Source organism: Ornithorhynchus anatinus, chromosome 5 (genome assembly GCF_004115215.2).
Source record: "Ornithorhynchus anatinus isolate Pmale09 chromosome 5, mOrnAna1.pri.v4, whole genome shotgun sequence".
In the NCBI taxonomy this organism is placed as follows: domain Eukaryota; kingdom Metazoa; phylum Chordata; class Mammalia; order Monotremata; family Ornithorhynchidae; genus Ornithorhynchus; species Ornithorhynchus anatinus.
The window spans coordinates 88,186,947-88,204,682 of NC_041732.1; the positions used below are offsets into that span (position 1 = coordinate 88,186,947).

The following is a 17,736-nucleotide window of genomic DNA, read 5'->3' on the forward strand; positions in this document are numbered from 1 at the left end:
CTCTGTCACTTGTCAGCTGTGTGACTGTGGGCAAGTCACTTAACTTCTCTGTGCCTCAGTACCTCATCTGTAAAATGGGGATTAAGACTGTGAGCCCCCACGTGGGACATCCTGATTCCCCTGTGTCTACCCCAGCCGCTTAGAACAGTGCTCAGCACATAGTAAGCACTTAACAAATACTAACATTATTACTTTTTATTTTAAAAAATAGTATTTGATAATATAACAATGATACATTAACATTATGGTATGTTCCAGGTACTGTACTAAGTGCTGGGGTAGATACAAGCTAATCAGGTTGGACACCATCCATGTCCCGATAAGGGGTTCATAGTCTTAAATCCCCACTTTACAAGATGAGGAACTGAGGCCAGAGAAGTGAAGTGACTTGCCAAGATCACACCAGCAGAAAAGTGTCAGATCTAGGATTAGAACCCAAGTCCTTCTAACTCATTCATTCATTCAATCATATTATTGAGCACTTACCTGGGTTGCAGAGCACTGTTACTAAGTGCCTGGAAAGTACAGTTCCAGCAACGAAGAAGACAATCCCTGCCCACAATAGGCTCGAGTCTAGAAGTGGGGTCTCCCAGGGTCCTACTATAACCAATAGGTCACACTGCTTCTCATGCCTTTTGAGCTTCTTTTGGTAGAAACAACTCCTCTCCTTGATTGCTGCCAACTAGCCTGGTCTTACTATAGCCATGGTCACCCAGAAGCTACTGCTATTGCCAATCAGTTAATTCATGGGTATTTATTGAGTGATTACTGTGTGCAGAGCACTTGCAAAAGTACAGGAATGACAAATTGGTAGACACAATCCCTGCCCACCAAAGAGCTTATGTTCTAGAGGCGGGAGATAGGCATTGCACTAGATCAAGGGTAGAGTAAATAGAAATATAAGAATATTTATATTAGCATTTTAGGGTTGGGGGTGGAGTGTTAAGTGACTGAGGGTATTCAGCCAAATGCATAGTCAAAGTGGTGCTAGGTTGGGCAAGGTTAGTTAGATAATGTTTCTTGGAAAGTAGGGGTTGGTACACGGTTTCAAGGAGAGACTGGAGGAGAGGATGGTAGAGGTAGGTAGTGTAGAAGACTCACTCAAGGAATTTGACAGGACAAATGGTAGGATGGAGAAGGGGAATAACTGGAGGGTACTATATGGTCAAAGAAACTTTTTTTTAAAGATAAGAAATGAGGATCACTTTCAAAGCCAGTGAGGAGGAGCCACTGGAAAGTGAATGGTGATAATATCAGGGAGGGAAAAATGAGAAGGAGGACAATTGCTTTGATAAGGTGTGAAGAGATGGGTGGAAGCATCAAGGGGATGGGGTAGAATTTGAGAGGAGGTGGGAGCTCTCTTCTTGAGATACTCTTGGGATTCAGAGAAGGGGCTGGGAGAGAAAGGGACTCTGGAGGAGCAGGGGAGGTATTTTATCGGTGAAGTAAATAATCAGATCATTAGTGGCAAGAGATTACTGTGGGTAGGGGGATGTGGAGAGATAAGGTTTGAGGAGGGAGTTAAAAGTCTGAAACAGTTGTCACAGGCAGGCAGTGTGCATGAGAATCAGTGGAATCAATAAGGATGGAGAAGTACTGTTCCTGGAGAATGAGAGGACAGAATTAAAGCAGGCAAGGATGGAATTGGGATGGACAAGGTCATTCTGGTGTCTAGAATCTTACCAGCAACTCTCCACAGCTCTTGTGCAAGAGCTGTGGAAGAATACTATGAGGTGATCCATGGTTGCCAATTGGTGTTACAAAATCAGTGTACTGCCTGTTTGAGTTCGTACACACTAGTTTGATCTTGCCGTTCATAGTTGCAGTGCTTCAAGCTTCAAGTATGTCACGTCATCCTGCCCTCAGTGTAGGCATGTACTCTTTTCAAGTTCTCAGTACACATGCTGTTCGGATGTCATCTATGCTCCTCCCATGTTCACCCAGTTGTGTTGCTTATTTGATGCGTCGTTGCTGGTAAACTGATTGCATCCCAAGACTTCACTGTTTTCATCTTGTCTTGCCATTTGGTCAGTCATTAATCAACCACTAGTATTCTACTGAGAGCTTACTGTGTGTGAATACTATACTAAAGCACTTGTGAGAGGTGCAGTATATAACAGAGTTGGTAAATTTTGTTCCTTGGTTTGGGTTGTGGAGTGAGGTTTCCCTAGGTTGTGAACTGTACAAAAGTTTGTGTCTCCTGTGTGCACAGGATTTGGACCGGCAACAGACCTGAGTTGTCTTTGGTCTGGTCTCAGGCAAGTCACTCATTGTCTCTGTGGCTCAGTTTCCTTATCCTCTAAAGCTACGAGAAAAAATATCTAATCTCTCTCTCCCTCTTGACTGTGAACACCAGATGAGGCATGTAACGATCTGTTTATCTTATATCCACCCTCAGGACTATGGCACATATAAGTGCTTAAAAATTATTATTATTATTATCACCATGATCTAGTGGAAAGAGCACAGGCCTGGAGGTCAGATGGCCTTGGTTCCAGATTCCACCATGTGCTCCTACCAATGAGACCCCAAGGAAGTCACTTATCTGTGCCTCACCTTCCTTTTTGTAAAACGACTATTTAAACCTGTCTCTGTCCATCTTAGAATGTGAAACCATGTGGGACACGGAACTGTTTCCCACCTGATTATCTTATTTATATCCACTTTAGTGCTTGGCTCATAGTAAGTGCTTAACAAAAATGTGGCCTACGGGAAGAAGCACAAGGCCTGGGAGTTAAAGGTTCTGGGTTCTAATCCAGCTCTGCCACATACCTCCTGTGAGACGTCAGGGAAGTCACTTAACTTTCTCTTGGTTGCAATTCCCCTCATCTATAAAATAGAGATTCAAATTACCAGTTCTCCCTCCCACCTTAGAACGACGAGCCCCATGTGGGCTCTCATTTTCTGTGTACCTGTCCCAGAGTTTAGTTCAGTGCTTGGCACAGAGTAAGTGCTTAACAAATACCACAGTGACATCATCATCTATTATAATTATGCTGATTGCTACTCCTTTTAATAATAAATACCACACTTATTATTATCATTATTTTTCCATGTGTATGAGCTTCTAGAACTCAAGCCAACTGTATATAGGAAGTTCTGAATCACTAGCTCAAAGATTGTTGATTGATTCTCACAGTCTATAAAGACCTTTCCCTGTGAATCAGAAACAAATTCCATATGCTCACAGAAATGAACTTTCTTTAAAATTTCTTTATCATTCAGACATTTCACTGACTTGGAAATGGTAAGTCCCGTTGATTCAGCTAATACAGACAGAGTCTCCATTGTACAAAGCAAACATTTTGCCATCATCAATTAATTTGACTGCACACACCCTGAGGCTTCCATCCTGAATTACCCTTTTGTCCATTTAATTAAAAGGAGAAATGTTGGAAGAGGCAGATTTAGAGCAAAGCTCATGATACTGCCTGGGAATGGGAATGAGGTGATGCTTTGAGACACTCATGTAGGTTTACTGAGACAACGGGTAAGGAAATGATAGCAGAACAAAAATAAATTTATTCTTTGCTATCAGCTGTCAATCAGGTGACAATCAGCTGACTGCCCCAGCAATTTACCTCAATTTGCAGTCAAGTCTGTGGCTTGACAAATGAATCTTGTCTAAACAGAAATGTGTAATTATTCCAATCAAATCATTGCTAGACTCCACAATACTATTACCCATCATCATTTGTCAGATGAAGTAATAGAATGCTGATTTTGTTTCTGCTGCAGAATATTTCAAGGTTATACAAAATGAAAGTTGAGCTTTTGGGAATTTATTTCTAGTGAAATTTGCATCTTTATTAATGTTATTCAAAAGAACTGCAGATATGTGCCCTGGTAAAAATCCCTTGCTTCATTCCTCCCTCTGCCTGGAACTCCTCCCCATAACCTTATCAGACAGACCAACATTGTCCTCGTCTTTTAAACGCCTACTAAAATCCCATTTCCTCTAGTGACTTTCCCGACTAATTCTCATCTCCCTCATAGTGGGGCAGGGAATGTGTCTGTTCTTGTTATATTGTATCTCCCAAGTGCAGTAATTGCTCTCAATAAATATAATTGAATGAATGAATCTCCCCTCCCTTACCTTCTGTTTCACAAATCCATACCATCTAAGCACTTTGATATCATCTATCCCCACCTCGAGCCCTTATGTCTATATCCTTATTTTCTGTTGGCTTTCCCTGCCTTTCATCTATTTTAATGTCTGGATACCGTGCTTGACTGTAAGCTCTTTGGGGACAGGGATCATGTCTATCTGCTCTACTGTATGAGTAGGAGAGTATACTGTATGAGAGTATATATACTCCAGTAATATAGTCTTAGTGGACTGCGTCAATAAGCACTCAGTAACATGCCACTGATTGAGTCTTCATATCTACACCTAAAAATATTTTTTATGTGTTTTAGGACTGTGAAGAGGGGATTACGGCACAAAAGAGGTTTCAGGTGAACGCAGGCTTGGTCTTTGTGGAGGAAGGAAAACGTGTCCCTCTGTGCAGTTCTTTTGCTTTTTTTTTCTGAAGAGGATTGGAAGGAGACTTCAGCATGCAGTGCCACATCTCTGTGCCCTTTCTTCTCGGACTGACTCAGCTCTGGCCCTGCCAACCAGCTTCATCACAGCCTAGAGGGCCAGGAGACAATTCACCATCCTTTCTCTCGAGGGCAAAGCGAGGCTGGGTGTGGAACCAATTTTATGTCCAAGAGGAACAGCCAGTGATAGATCCAGTGCTGATTGGTCAGGTACAGGTATATCTCTGTGTTCTTTCCTGGCAGAGTGAACCTTAGGTCAAAGTTTGAGGGCTGACCATCTGAGCCTGAAATAATCACCAAGGAGCCAGGATCTCAAATGATACAACTGTTTTTGCAAAGTGTTTGCTAAGTGCTGGAAGCTTTTAGACACTGCACCAGCCTTTAATTTGTCTTGGTGAAAGATTGGAGGGCTTAACAGCAATTTTAGTGGTTTTTAAGGCCTTACTGTGATCTATGCACTGAGGTAGTTGCAAAGTTTTCAGATTGGACACAGTTCTTGTCTCACACAAGACTCACAGTCCATCTTATCCCTATTCTATGGATGAGGGAAATGAGGCCCAGAGGGGGGTCAACCACTCACCCAAATTCTCCTAAACAGACTAGTGATTAGAATCAGGACTAGAATCCATCTCTCATGAAAATCCTGCTCTCTTTCCACTGTGCAACACAACTTCCCCATCTCCTGCATCTCTGCCAGTCTCCTCCCCAGTGAACCTAGAATGGGAAGAGAAAGGCCCAGGATGGGAAAGGTAAAGAGAGAGAAGCCATGTGGTCTAGTGGATAGAACACAGGCCTGGGAGTCAGAAGGACCTGAGTTCTAATCCCAGATCTACTGCTTATCTGCTGTGTGACCTTGAGCAAGTCACTTCACTTCTCTGGGCCTCAGTTCCCTCATCTGTAAAATGGGGATTGAGACCATGAGCTCCATGTGGATCAGGGACTGTGTCCAATCTTATTTGTTTGTGTCTACCCTGGGGCTTAGTATGGTGTCTGGTGCATAGTAAATGCTTAAATACCACCATGATTTTATTATTAGTAAGAGTGGGTGTGTAATCCTGCCTTCTTCTATGTGGAACAACTTTGGCTGTTCCAGACATCACATTGCTCTCCCCGTTGGAGTGAAGCCAAGTTGTGTTAAATGAGAACAGCTCTGGTGGATGATCTCAGGGCAGGTTGGGGTTGCTGTTTGTTGTCATTTTGCATGTCATTTTGTACCCTAGTATTCCAACACTCTGTCATGGGGCTCTGGGTTTGCACAATGAAACTTAAAATAATTGGGGTAATTGTATAGCCCTCATGTACCAAGCACTCTCCTAAACTCTGGGGTAGATACAGGATAATCAGGTCCCTCATGGGGCTCACAGTCTAAGTAGGAGGGATAACAAATATTGAATCCCCCTTTTGCAGGTGAGGGAACTGAAAGTAGTAATAATATTTATTAAACACTTACTATACGAAGTACTGGGGTAGGTAGAAGATAATCAGGACCTTATAGTCTAAGATAGAGGGAGAACAGGTTTTTAATCTCCCTTACTCACTGAAACCCTGTACTGAACACCAACCCTGCCTGCTAGAGGTAGACCAACTCCTGATTCCTCAGACCTCAAAAGTATCCACCCAATAAAAAATACATAAACAAATAATAATGTTAATAACAATAATACTTTTTTTTTAAAAAAAAAAAGCTTACTCTCTGCCAAGCAGTCTAATAATAATAATATGATGTTGGTATTTGTTAAGCGCTTACTATGTGCAGAGCACTGTTCTAAGCACTGGGGTAGACATAGGGGAATCAGGTTGTCCCACATGGGGCTCACAGTCTTAATCCCCATTTTACAGATGAGGTAACTGAGGCCCAGAGAAGTTGTGACTTGCCCACAGTCACACAGCTGACAAGTGGCAGAGCTGGGATTCGAACTCATGACCTCTAACTCCAAAGCCCGTGTTCTTTCCACTGAGCCACGCTGCTTCTCTACTAAGCACTGGGGTAGATACAAGACAATCAGGTCCCACATGAGGCTCACAGTCTAACTAGGTAGGAAAAAAAACAGAGTTTGAGTTGCCTATCTTTACACTTTCACTTCAGTCTCTAGAATGAATGAACATATGGGCCTTGGTCAGCCACATCTGGCAATTTGCAGGTATTAGTTTGGGCACTGGATCCAAGCAGCCACCCTGAGAACAATGTCGATTACAAGCAGAATTGAGCACAATTTTCATTTACACTAAGTAGCAGCTGATTTACCCCTCATTAATTTTGAATGAAGCAGATTAATATTAAACGCTTCCGCCACAAAGACGCAACAGGAACCTCTTTGGTTCATTAGGTCAAGGCAGTCTGAGTATAAAAAAAAAATTAGTTTTCACCCTCTAAAAGGAAGTTCTTTTTAAGGAAATTTCATTTATGAATCAACATTTCTCTATATCATTATTTTGATTACTATTATTTGGTCTTCTTTTAACAGAGTAATTATGATCTATAAATCTAGTGTCCCCGTTTGTACACCAACTATAGAAAAATCTACTAAAACAAGTTTAACTGCTAATTAAAAGACACTAAAATTTAATTGGGCCTAAAGGATGTAGGGCTTAAAATTCATTAACTCCATTTTCACAGGCCTGTCTAAAGAGTCACAGTGGTAGAAAGGGTATCCCCAGTTCAATAGGAAGGGTGGGCATATCCAGTCCAGAAAACAGGAAGTCTTTGCCTGGACTAGTGCTGGGTTTCCAGTTAGGAGCTCTGCTCCCAAGAAATAAAAGTTTTTCCTCTTGCTGATGAAAAGTATAAACTTTTTTGCACTCTTTTCCATTTTAAACAGTATTATCAGTGAACAGACAAACAAAAGAGGATCTTCGTTAATATATTTCCTATTAACTGATTTTTTTTTTTTTTAATGGTAGTTGTCAAACACTTACTCTGTCCCAAGAATTGTCCTAAGCTCTGGTGTAGATGCAAGCTAATCAGGTTGGACACAGTCCCTGTCTGACATGGGACTCACAGTCTTAATCCCCATTTTACAGTTGAAGGAACTGAGACCGAAAAGTGAAGTGACTTGCCCAACACCTTACAAAAGGCAAGTGGTGGAGTCAGAATTAGAACCCAGGTCCTCCTGACTCTCAGGTCCACAGTCTATCCACTAGGACATGTTGCTTCTCTATAATAATGATAATAGTAATAAGTAAGTGCTTACTATGTGCTAAACACTGTTCTGGGATACATACCTGGTAATCAGTTTGGACACAGTCCCTGTCCCACATCGGGCTCACAGTCTTAATTTCCATTTCAGAGAGGAGTTAACTGAGGCACAGAGAAGTTAAATGACTTGCCCATGGTCACACAGCAGAAAAGTGGCAGAAACGGGATTAGAACCCACCTTCTCTGACTCCCAAACCCGTGCTCTTGCCACTAGACCACTCTGTCACTGGGAGAGGCACTTCTCTGGGCCTCGATTACCTCATCGGTAAAATGGGGATTGAGACTGTGAGCCCCACGTGGGACACGGATTGTGTCTAACCCGATCGGCTTGTGTCCACCCAAGCACTTAGTACAGTGCTTGGCACATAGTTAAAGGCTTAACAAATACCATTATTATTATTATTATTATTACTCCTTGAAGCCAGTGTTTGTAATTCACTTCTACAATGTAGCATCTGGGCTGTTGTCTCTGAATAGCAGGCTAACATCATCTGGAGCCTTTTAGTAAAGAAGTCACAACAGGGGACTGTATCAAGCTGAATCCAAAGAAAGTCTTTCTCAGAAGATCACTGCAACATGGTCCAGTTTGAGGGTCATCTCTATCCTAGCCACAGCTACTGCATAGTCTCTTCTGTTGTCAGTGATCCTCTACACCACTATGGTGTTCTCTTAAAATGGATGAGATATATCATATGTTTGTTCTTTTAACCTTCAGTAAAACTTAAGGTCCTTTGGCGGAAATGTGTGTACCATTCAGTGTCAGTGTAAAATTCCAAATTTTACATTATCAGATGTGTGAGGATCAGGATTCAGAGAAAAAAAAAATCAGTAATTCATAGTTGTCATCATTTTAACCGCCCCCCCAAAAAAACAATGTTTTGAGCCATTATGTAAAGATAGCATAATAAATATTATACTGTATATTGATTTATTTTCATTACTATCATTCCTTCTCAGAACACAGAGTAAACTCTTTACAAAATACAGTTCAAGATAGGGCTTAATACTAGCATGTAATGTGGGATGCAGAGACTGCTTCTCTTGATTACAACATGTTCTCTCTGGATCTCCACTCTTTAGCTGTTTTCTACATAGTATTTCATGTTTTGTAACCGAAAAATATAGCTTATGACTTAATTAGCATAGATGTATTCTCTAGTAAATTAAAAAGTACATTTGATCGATCTAACATCTTAATTGGTAAGTGTGAATATCATTCATTAACTACCTCTGCATTCTAATATGCTGAGAAGGTGTGATGCTTTGAATTCAAGAATTTAAGAACTTATTCTCAGATACTGTAAGTGTAAGTACTACCTATTCCAAAAACATATTGTTTATGCTGGAAGTTAGGAAGAGGTTAGGTTTTGTTTGGGCTACGATTGTAGTCAGCAATGGAGAAAACTCAGTAGCTCACCAGAGGTCCTCAGATAGGGGAAAAAAGGTGCGTCAATCCATCAATCAATAGTATGTACTGAAGGCCTAATGTATGCAGAACATTGTTCTAAACACTTGGGAGAAAGCAGTAGATTTAGTAGATCTGAACTCAAGAATCTCACAGTCTAGAAAAATGATGAAAAATAAATCACTTGTCCAGAAACAGAACCTCCTGAAAACATTGCCCACTCCCATGGGTTATTATTACTATTATTTGTTAACTGATTACTATGTGCCAAGCACTATTCTAAGCGCTGGGGCAGATATGAGGTAATCAGGTTGTTCCTCATGGGACTCACAGTCTTAATCCCCATTTTACAGATGAGGTAACTGAGACCCAGAGAAGTGAAGTGACTTGTCCAAGGTCACACAGCAGACAAGTAGCAGAGCGGACATTAGAACCCAGACCATCGGACTCCCAGCCCCGTGGTCTATCCACTAAGCCATTAGACTCAGTATAATGTTGCCCACTCAGTAACTGGTCAGTAAATTCCATCGGTGGATTAATTGATTGAACCCAAGTGCTTTAAAAAGTACTATCAATTTATTGAAATATTACTCTGTGCAAAGTACTGTACTGAGCATTTGTGAAAGAAGCATAGAGTAGGTAGATATGATCCCTGCCTTCCACATTCATTTTGATGCCCCACTATTATCTGGACTCTAGACTATAAGATCTTTGTGGGTGGGGAATGCATCTACCAACTCTGTTATATTGTACTCTGCTCTGTGCATAACAAGCGCTCAGGAAATATGATTGATTGATCTGGGAACTAAATCTGTTTTATTCCTTCATAGCTGAAGTCTGACTCAGACAGAAAAGATGGATCTTTCCAGTACATTTTGACTGGGGATGGAGCAGGAAGCACTTTTGTCATTGATGAGAAGCACGGCGATATTTTTCTTACAAAGAAACTTGATCGAGAAGAGAAATCCTTTTACACTCTAAGAGGCCAAGTAATAGACAGAAATACCAAGCTGGCAGTGGAACCAGAATCTGAATTCATCGTCAAGGTTCAGGACATCAACGATAATGAACCACGATTCCTCGACGGTCCTTATGTGGCCAGCATCCCAGAGATGTCTCCTGAAGGTACTACATTTCCGGGTTTTTGATCAATAATAACCACAATAGCAAAAGGAATGATAATATCCCTAATGGCAGTGCTCATTTCACTTGGACGTTTGCAGAATAATGGACCCTTAAATCTAACAGACATAATTCCCTTGGAAACTCATCTGCTACCTTTAGTAGAACTCTGAAATGTCATTCAGCAAATTGTTTATTTGTGGAGAACTATTTGTAACCCAGCCCTAGGGGAGGTTAGACCAGTCCAATTATATTGCCTATGTTGTCAATTTCAAAATATCAAGCAAGATTTTCTAGAGAAAATAGCTAGGTTAGAGAGGGCGCAAGTGTCTCTTTTGGAATGTTGGAGGTTTGAGGTATTGCTTTTTCATCATTTTATCAGTCATCTAACACTAGGAGTGCTTATTCAACTCTTACAGAATAACAAGGAAAATATATATTGTGATGATGCATGGTTTGAGCATGTCAGCCCATTTCAGGGGGCATCAAAATATTCTGGCATATATGCAACCCACAGTTCCTTCCTCCTCGCTTGCATGTAAAACTTGTCCAATATGCAATCCTTTATTTGCTACCTTCAGAGTTTGTTGACATTTTTCTTTCTTCCTCTTGGAGTCATGATCGTCTCAAAGCCTCTGATCTAGGACATTCGCCTCAATTCCAAATGCTGTGTGTCAGGTTGACCTACATTCTGTGGCTATCTCCTTATTTTGTCTCAAATCTGTTTACTCATATCTACGATTACCCCATTTCAGCTCCTCATAGAATAGCTGTTTCAAATATCATGCTGTCATCCACTCTCCTCATATCAGTCACCCAATAAAAGTGTGGTGTGATGAGCTGTTCTTAGAAGTTGGTGGTCTCAATTCGTGAGACTGTCTTGCCACTTGATGCCAAGGATTAGCAATCATCAGAAATGAAGTGGCATGGCATAATGGATCTAGCTCGAGCCTGAGAGTCAGAAGGTCATGGATTCTAAGCCCGGTTTTTCAACCTGCCTGCTGTGTGACCTTGGCAAGTCACTTCAATTCTCTGGACCTCAGTTACCTCGTCTGTAAACTGGGGATTGAAATTGTAAGCCAAACATGGGACAGGGACTGAGTCCACCCCGATTTGCTTGTATCCACCCCAAGGCTTAGATGAATGAATGAATCCGTGCCTGGCACATTCATTCATTCATTCAATCATATTCATTGAGCGTTTACCATGTGCACTGTACTAAGCGCTTGGAATGTACAACCCAACAACAGATAGAGACAATCCCTGCCCAACAACGGGTTCAGAGTCTAAACATAGTAGGTGCTTAACAAATACCGTAATTATTATCATTATTATTATTATGTGTGCTTCAAGAGCACCATCAAGAAATAATTAAAGAAGTTTTATACATTCATTCAGTCATATCTATTGAGTGCTTACTGTGTGCAAAGCACTGTACTAAACACTTTATTAACACCTTCACAATGTTATCTGTAGTATTTGAGTGCTTACGATGTGTCAAGCACTAAGCTAAGTGCTGGGCTAGATAATCAGGTCTAAAATAGACTAAAGGAAAGGGAGAACAGGAGAATATTTGTTTAATCCAAATATACTGGTGAGAAAACCAGTACTTGGAGAAATTAAAGGGTTAACCAAGTTTACACAGCAGACCCAAGGATAGAATCTGGGGTTAAAACTCAGGTCCCTAGCATTCCAGACTTATGCTCTTTCCATTAAGCTATATTGCTTCTTAGCCTATTAAGTTCAGAGCCTACTAGAGAAATAGGTTTGTATTATCCAGGTTCTGGATTCCTTGTTGTACGGTTGCATGGAATAAATTCAACAGGACTGAATCTAACATATAGGACAGCTTTACTTCACTGAGGATGATGAAAAGATCTGACAATGCCTCTTACATTGTGACAGTCAGCCATAGCATTGTTGAAAAATCCAAAGATCTTTAGAAACTACTTGAGTCAGTCAGTCAGTCAATCTTATTTACTGAGCACTTACATTGTGCAAAAGATGGTTCTAAACACTTGGTACAAATGCTTGGAAAAGTACAATATAACAGACACATTCCCTGCCCACAGCAAGAGAGGCAAACCTTCACAGTATTTGCCAGAATCCAGGTTTTCTGATGATATCAAACTCTTTTTACAAGATCTCCAAGTTCCCTGTAAAGATCTTGATATTCTCTGCATTCCTCCTGTCTCTGTCATGCAGCAAAACTCATGTTTGCTGATGTTGCTGGGATCTGGAGTTTCACTGTGATTCCAGAAGCATGTAATTAATGATATTCTTCAGTAGTCAGAGAGGATTCTGGCTGGAATCTTGACAGTCACGAAGAGCAGTGAAATCCCACTACCCACCCACAGAGAGTTGTCTCTTCCTAAGTGTAATGATGATTTAGGTGGAATCCCTAAGATCCTGTGGCATTCCTTAGCTCTCCTAATGTTAAGAAACTTTCTGTGTGGGTAGGTAAGCTTATGGGGCTCAGTGCCTGGATGTAAGTCTCTGATTAGTGTGTTCTTAGATCTTACACTTATGACACTCCTCAAGGCTCTGTGTGCAGTGAGATTTCATCAAGTGCCGATGAGAAAATCATATCTTCACATGGTGACACCCAAACACTGAGGATGCTGATGTCCTGTATGTATGTATGTCCTGCATTTCATTTTAAACATCCAACCTCCCTCCCTTCTCCTCCGCTTTTGCCTCCAAATTCCTAGCTTGGATGATGCACCCATGTTCAGAGGGACTTTGGTGAGGAATATAATGGGTCTGGGAGCAAGCTGGGAGGTCAGAGCCCACTGGAGAAATGCTCTAGGTCTGATCCTACCAGAAAAAACCTATGTTGCGTGTGATCACATAATAATAATAATGTTGGTATTTAAGTGCTTACTATGTGCCAAACACTGTTCTAAGTGCTGGGGTAGATACAAGGTAATCAGGTTGTCCCACATAGGGCTCACAGTCTTCATCCCTGTTTTACAGATGAGGTAACTGAGGCACAGAGAAGTTAAGTGACTTGCCCAAGGTAACACAGCTGACAGGAGGCAGAGCCGGGATTAAAACTCATGATCTCTAACTCCCAAGCCGGTGCTTTTTCCACTAAGCTGCACTGCTTCTCTAAAGAAGCAATCACGTCATGCTGCCTGCCTGCTAATACATGGGATGCTCCATGGGTTATAGTATCCGATATCCATGGAGACAGCCAGTGGTCTCCTTCCACCCTCTTCCTCTCTTTGTATCCCTTTCCTGCCTTTTTCTTCCCTTTTATCTGACATTGAAATCCTGCTGCTCTGGAAGTCCTACCCCTTATCTCACGTGAATTTCAGATATTATGATCATCTGTCACTTGAGGGATTGAGCTGGTAATTTTAGGTTAGAATTACCTTTAGGGACCCAAAATGGAATCGGAATGGAGCATATCTAATTCAAAGCAGAAGCTAGGTTGGGGCAGAAAACATCTCCCATTAATTAAGCTTGTTGAGAGCATCAGTGGCTAGGCCCAGCCCCTCTGTCCTGATGTGAAATGTGAGGCTTGGAGTTTATCAATTATAATTACTGCAGAATGGTGGCTTTTCAGGGCCATCACAAATGAGATTACCTACAAATCACTGGACAAGTCCACCTTTTGTCTAACCAAATCCAATGGGTAAATTAATGAGGATTTATCTGAATAACCCAAATTGTAGGGTAAAAATATGGACAAAAATAGGTACTTATTTGTATTTTTAGCAATATACATGCTTATCCAAAATGTATCTTTTTTATATTTCAGTGTAATGATTTAATCAATCAGCCAATGTCATTTTCTGAGAATTCAGCAATGCAGTAAACACTTTGGAAAGAAAAACAGTAGCAATACATATTTTCTTGCCCTCAAGCTTGTAATTTAATGGGGGAGGCAGAAAGAAATTATTTACAGATAATGAAAGGCAGAGGAAGAACAAATATAAGGAGGGAGCAGTGCAAACATATTAGAAATGAAAGAGTTGGAAAAAAATTGAATATAAAGAAAAATATATAAATATAAAGATATACTCGCTAATTTCAAAACTGATTGCCTATTCAAATTGAAGTTAAATGCCCTTCTGTCTGTTGAAGGGTGGGGAAATCTATCAGCAAAATGGAAGTTCTGAATAGGTGTAAAAACAGTTATTGAAAACCTATTTTACAGATAAGGAAACTGAAGCACAGAAAACTTAAGTAACTTGCCCAACAGCACACATCAAGGAAATGGCAGAGCTGGGATTAAAGTCAGGACCTCTGAATCCCAGGCCTGTGTTCCATCCTCTAGGAAATGTTGATTCTCATATTTGCCATTGAGTCTATTTCCATTACTGATGAACTATATCTGTGGTCCAATATTTTGTTTTCTTTCTTCCTGCGTTTGATCCATTTATTAGCTTCACATCCAGAGGAAAGTATAATCTTAATCAGGTGGCAGAAAGAGATTATACCTCATGACTTGTTTTTTTGTTTTGTTTTGTTTTGGGGAAGAATCAACAAGATTATATTTTGGCTTACAAACTCAGATATTTTCTAGCCTGGTATCCATCATATTTTCCAGAAACAATGTGCTTCTCCTGACTAGATTTTTCTTCAATTCTACCTGGCATGAACTACATGCCTAGTACATAATGAACATTTCTAGGGGTGGGGTGTCCACTACACACCAGAATCTTCAAAGCCCTATTAAAATCAAATCTCCTCAGAAAGATTTCCCAAACTATTCTTTCATCTCCTCACTCTATTTCCCCCACTATAGCATCATCTTTGCACTTGAGTCCTCAAACCCAAATAGTTAGGTGCTCACCTCCCCCGCTAATGCACATGGACCTATGGACGCATCTGTAGTCAATTTTAGTGTCTGCCTTCCCCATTAGATTGTAAACTTCTTGAAACCAGAGACTGAGTTTACTAACTATGGTGTCCTCTTCCCATTAAGTAGTACAGTACTCTGTACAAAGTAAATGCTCAGTCAACACTATTGATTGAAAATACTATTAACTGCCCTCAGGGGCACAGAGTAGCTACTTCCCCCTCCCAATCCATCCTCTGAGATCAGACAACCTCCTTATTGTTGACCCAATGAGGGACAGAGTATCTTATCTCCCTTACCCCAAATAATAATAATAATGATAATTGTGGCATTTGGTAAGCACCTCCTATGTGCCACAGACTGTAATAATAACTGTAGTATTTGTTAAGTGCTTACTGTGTTCCAGGCACTGTACTAAGTGATAAGAGGGGAATATTTCCCTATCACTGTGGATGGTACCACCATCCTTCCCTTCTCTCAAGCCCGCAACCTTGGTGTCATCCTTGACTCGGCTCTCTCATTCACCCCACACATCCAATCCGTCACCAAGACCTGCCAGTCTCACCTTTATAATATTACCAAGATCTGCCCTTTCCTCTCCACCCAAACAGCTATCTTACTGGTACAGGCTCTCATAATATCCTGGCTGGATTTTTGTGTCAGCCTTCTCTCTGATCTACCTTCCTCCTGTCTCTCCCCGCTCCGGTCTATTCTTCATTCCGCTGCCCGGCTCATCTTTCTGCAGAAATGCTCTGGTCATGTCACTCCCCTTCTTAAAAACCTCCATTGGTTCCCTATCGACCTCCACACTAAACAAAAACTTCTCACTCTAGGCTTCAAGGCTCTCCATCACCTTGCCCCTCCTACCTCTCCTCCCTTCTCTCTTTCTACTGCTCACTCCATAGGCTCCACTCCTCTGCCACCCACCTCCTCACCATCCCCCATTCTCACCTATCCTACCATCGACCCCTGGCCCACGTCCTCCCGCTGTCCTGGAATGCCCTCCCTCCTCACCTCTGCAAACTAACTCTCTTCCCCTCTTCAAAGTCCTACTGAGAGCTCACCTCCTCCAAGAGGCCTTCCCAGACTGAGCTTCCCCTTTCCCCTCTGCTACCTCTCTGCCCCCCCTTCACCTCCCCTCAGCTAAGCCCCCTTTCCCCCCTTTCCCTCTGCTCCTCCCCCTCTCCCTTCCCCTCCCCTCAGCACTGTGCTCGTATATTTTTATTACCCTATTTATTTTGTTAATGTGATGTACATCACCTTGATTCTATTTACTGCTATTGTTTTTGTCTGTCTCCCCTAATTAGACTGTAAGCCCGTCAATGGGCAGGGATTGTCTCTATCTGTTGCTGAATTGTAAATTCCAAGTGCTTAGTACAGTGCTCTGCACATAGTAAGCACTCAATAAATACTATCAAATGAATGAATACAAGGAAATCGGGCTGGACACAGGCCCTGTCCTACATCAGGCTCACAGCCTTAAACCCCATTTTACTGATGAGGTAAGCAAACTGGGTTGAACACAGTTCCTGTCCCACATGGGGGCTCACAGTCTTAATCCCCATTTTACAGATGAGGTACTTGAAGCACAGAGAAGTGAAGTGACTTCCCCAAGGTCACACAGCAGATCACCAGGAGAGTCAGGTTAGAACCCAGGTCCTTCTGACTTTCAGGACCATGCTCTATCCACTAGGCCACGTTCCTGCTCTACCTTAATCTCCTCACCCCAGGAGCAGACCAGTTCAGCACAGATAGCAAGATGACTAGGACCCCAGTCCCTGGGGCATCAGCTGTCAATCATGACATTTGAAGAGCAATTGTCTTTTCTAGATTAGTGAATTCAAGTCAAGTTGGGTTCAATTGTAAGAGTCTATCAACCCCAAGTTCACAGAATAGAAAACAAGACCAGAATTGATTGCAATAACTAGCAGCAAGTGGGATCAATTAGTCAATCAATAAACCATACTTATCGAGCACTTACCGTATACAGAGCACTGTACTAAGCAATTGGAAGAGTGCAATATAACACTGCCCAATTGAAGTCTGATCAACTGATTTAGGCCCCTGCACAAATATGCAATCCATCTTGCTCAGGCCTGGTACTCACATGATACAAAGTTAAAGATGGGATGACTCTGATTTAATGGTCTCTCAGAAATGTATTTTAATGTCTCCTTCTACCTGTACTGTATTTTACTTGTGGACAGGAGACATGTCCATCAACTATATTGTATTGCACTTTCCCAAGCACTTACTACAGTGTTCTGCTCATAGTAAGCACTCAAATACCTTTGATTGATTGAAATTAGCACTGATATATCAATTTTATTTGGTTGGGCAGCATTCATGATGGAGATTTTAAAATGGTTGAGTAGTGTTTGTTAACACTAAAACTTGCCTTCTTGAACCCAGTTTTGGTTTTTTTGTCTAGTTGTTGTTGCTTGTTTTTACCATCTCCCACTCAGATTTGATTTGAATATTAAGTTCACAAAAATTTCTGAAGTTTTTGACAAGTCTGGGACCTGGAGCTATCAGGGTAAAACTCAAACACACTGAGCAAATTAAAGGGTGATGAAATTAAAACCATGCCAGGAGAAGATATTCAGAAGAGTGACTGAAGGTCAGAGCAAATGAAGTATTTTGAAAGGAAGATTGCAGTGC

The 17,736-nt window shown here is 41.4% G+C and overlaps 1 protein-coding gene across 3 annotated transcripts in view; it reads left to right on the plus strand.

The window, feature by feature from the left end:
• The window catches only part of CDH19 (cadherin 19), a 157,346-nt gene that overhangs the window by 51,015 nt on the left and 88,595 nt on the right, over nt 1–17,736 (plus strand). For all 3 annotated transcript variants that reach the window (XM_029064360.2, XM_029064357.2, XM_029064358.2), the window contains exons 2-3: nt 4,420–4,752; nt 9,974–10,268. In XM_029064360.2, coding sequence (XP_028920193.1) covers nt 4,558–4,752; nt 9,974–10,268 — 490 coding nt within the window. In that variant the 5' untranslated portion in view covers nt 4,420–4,557. The remainder of the gene's footprint in view (nt 1–4,419; nt 4,753–9,973; nt 10,269–17,736) is intronic.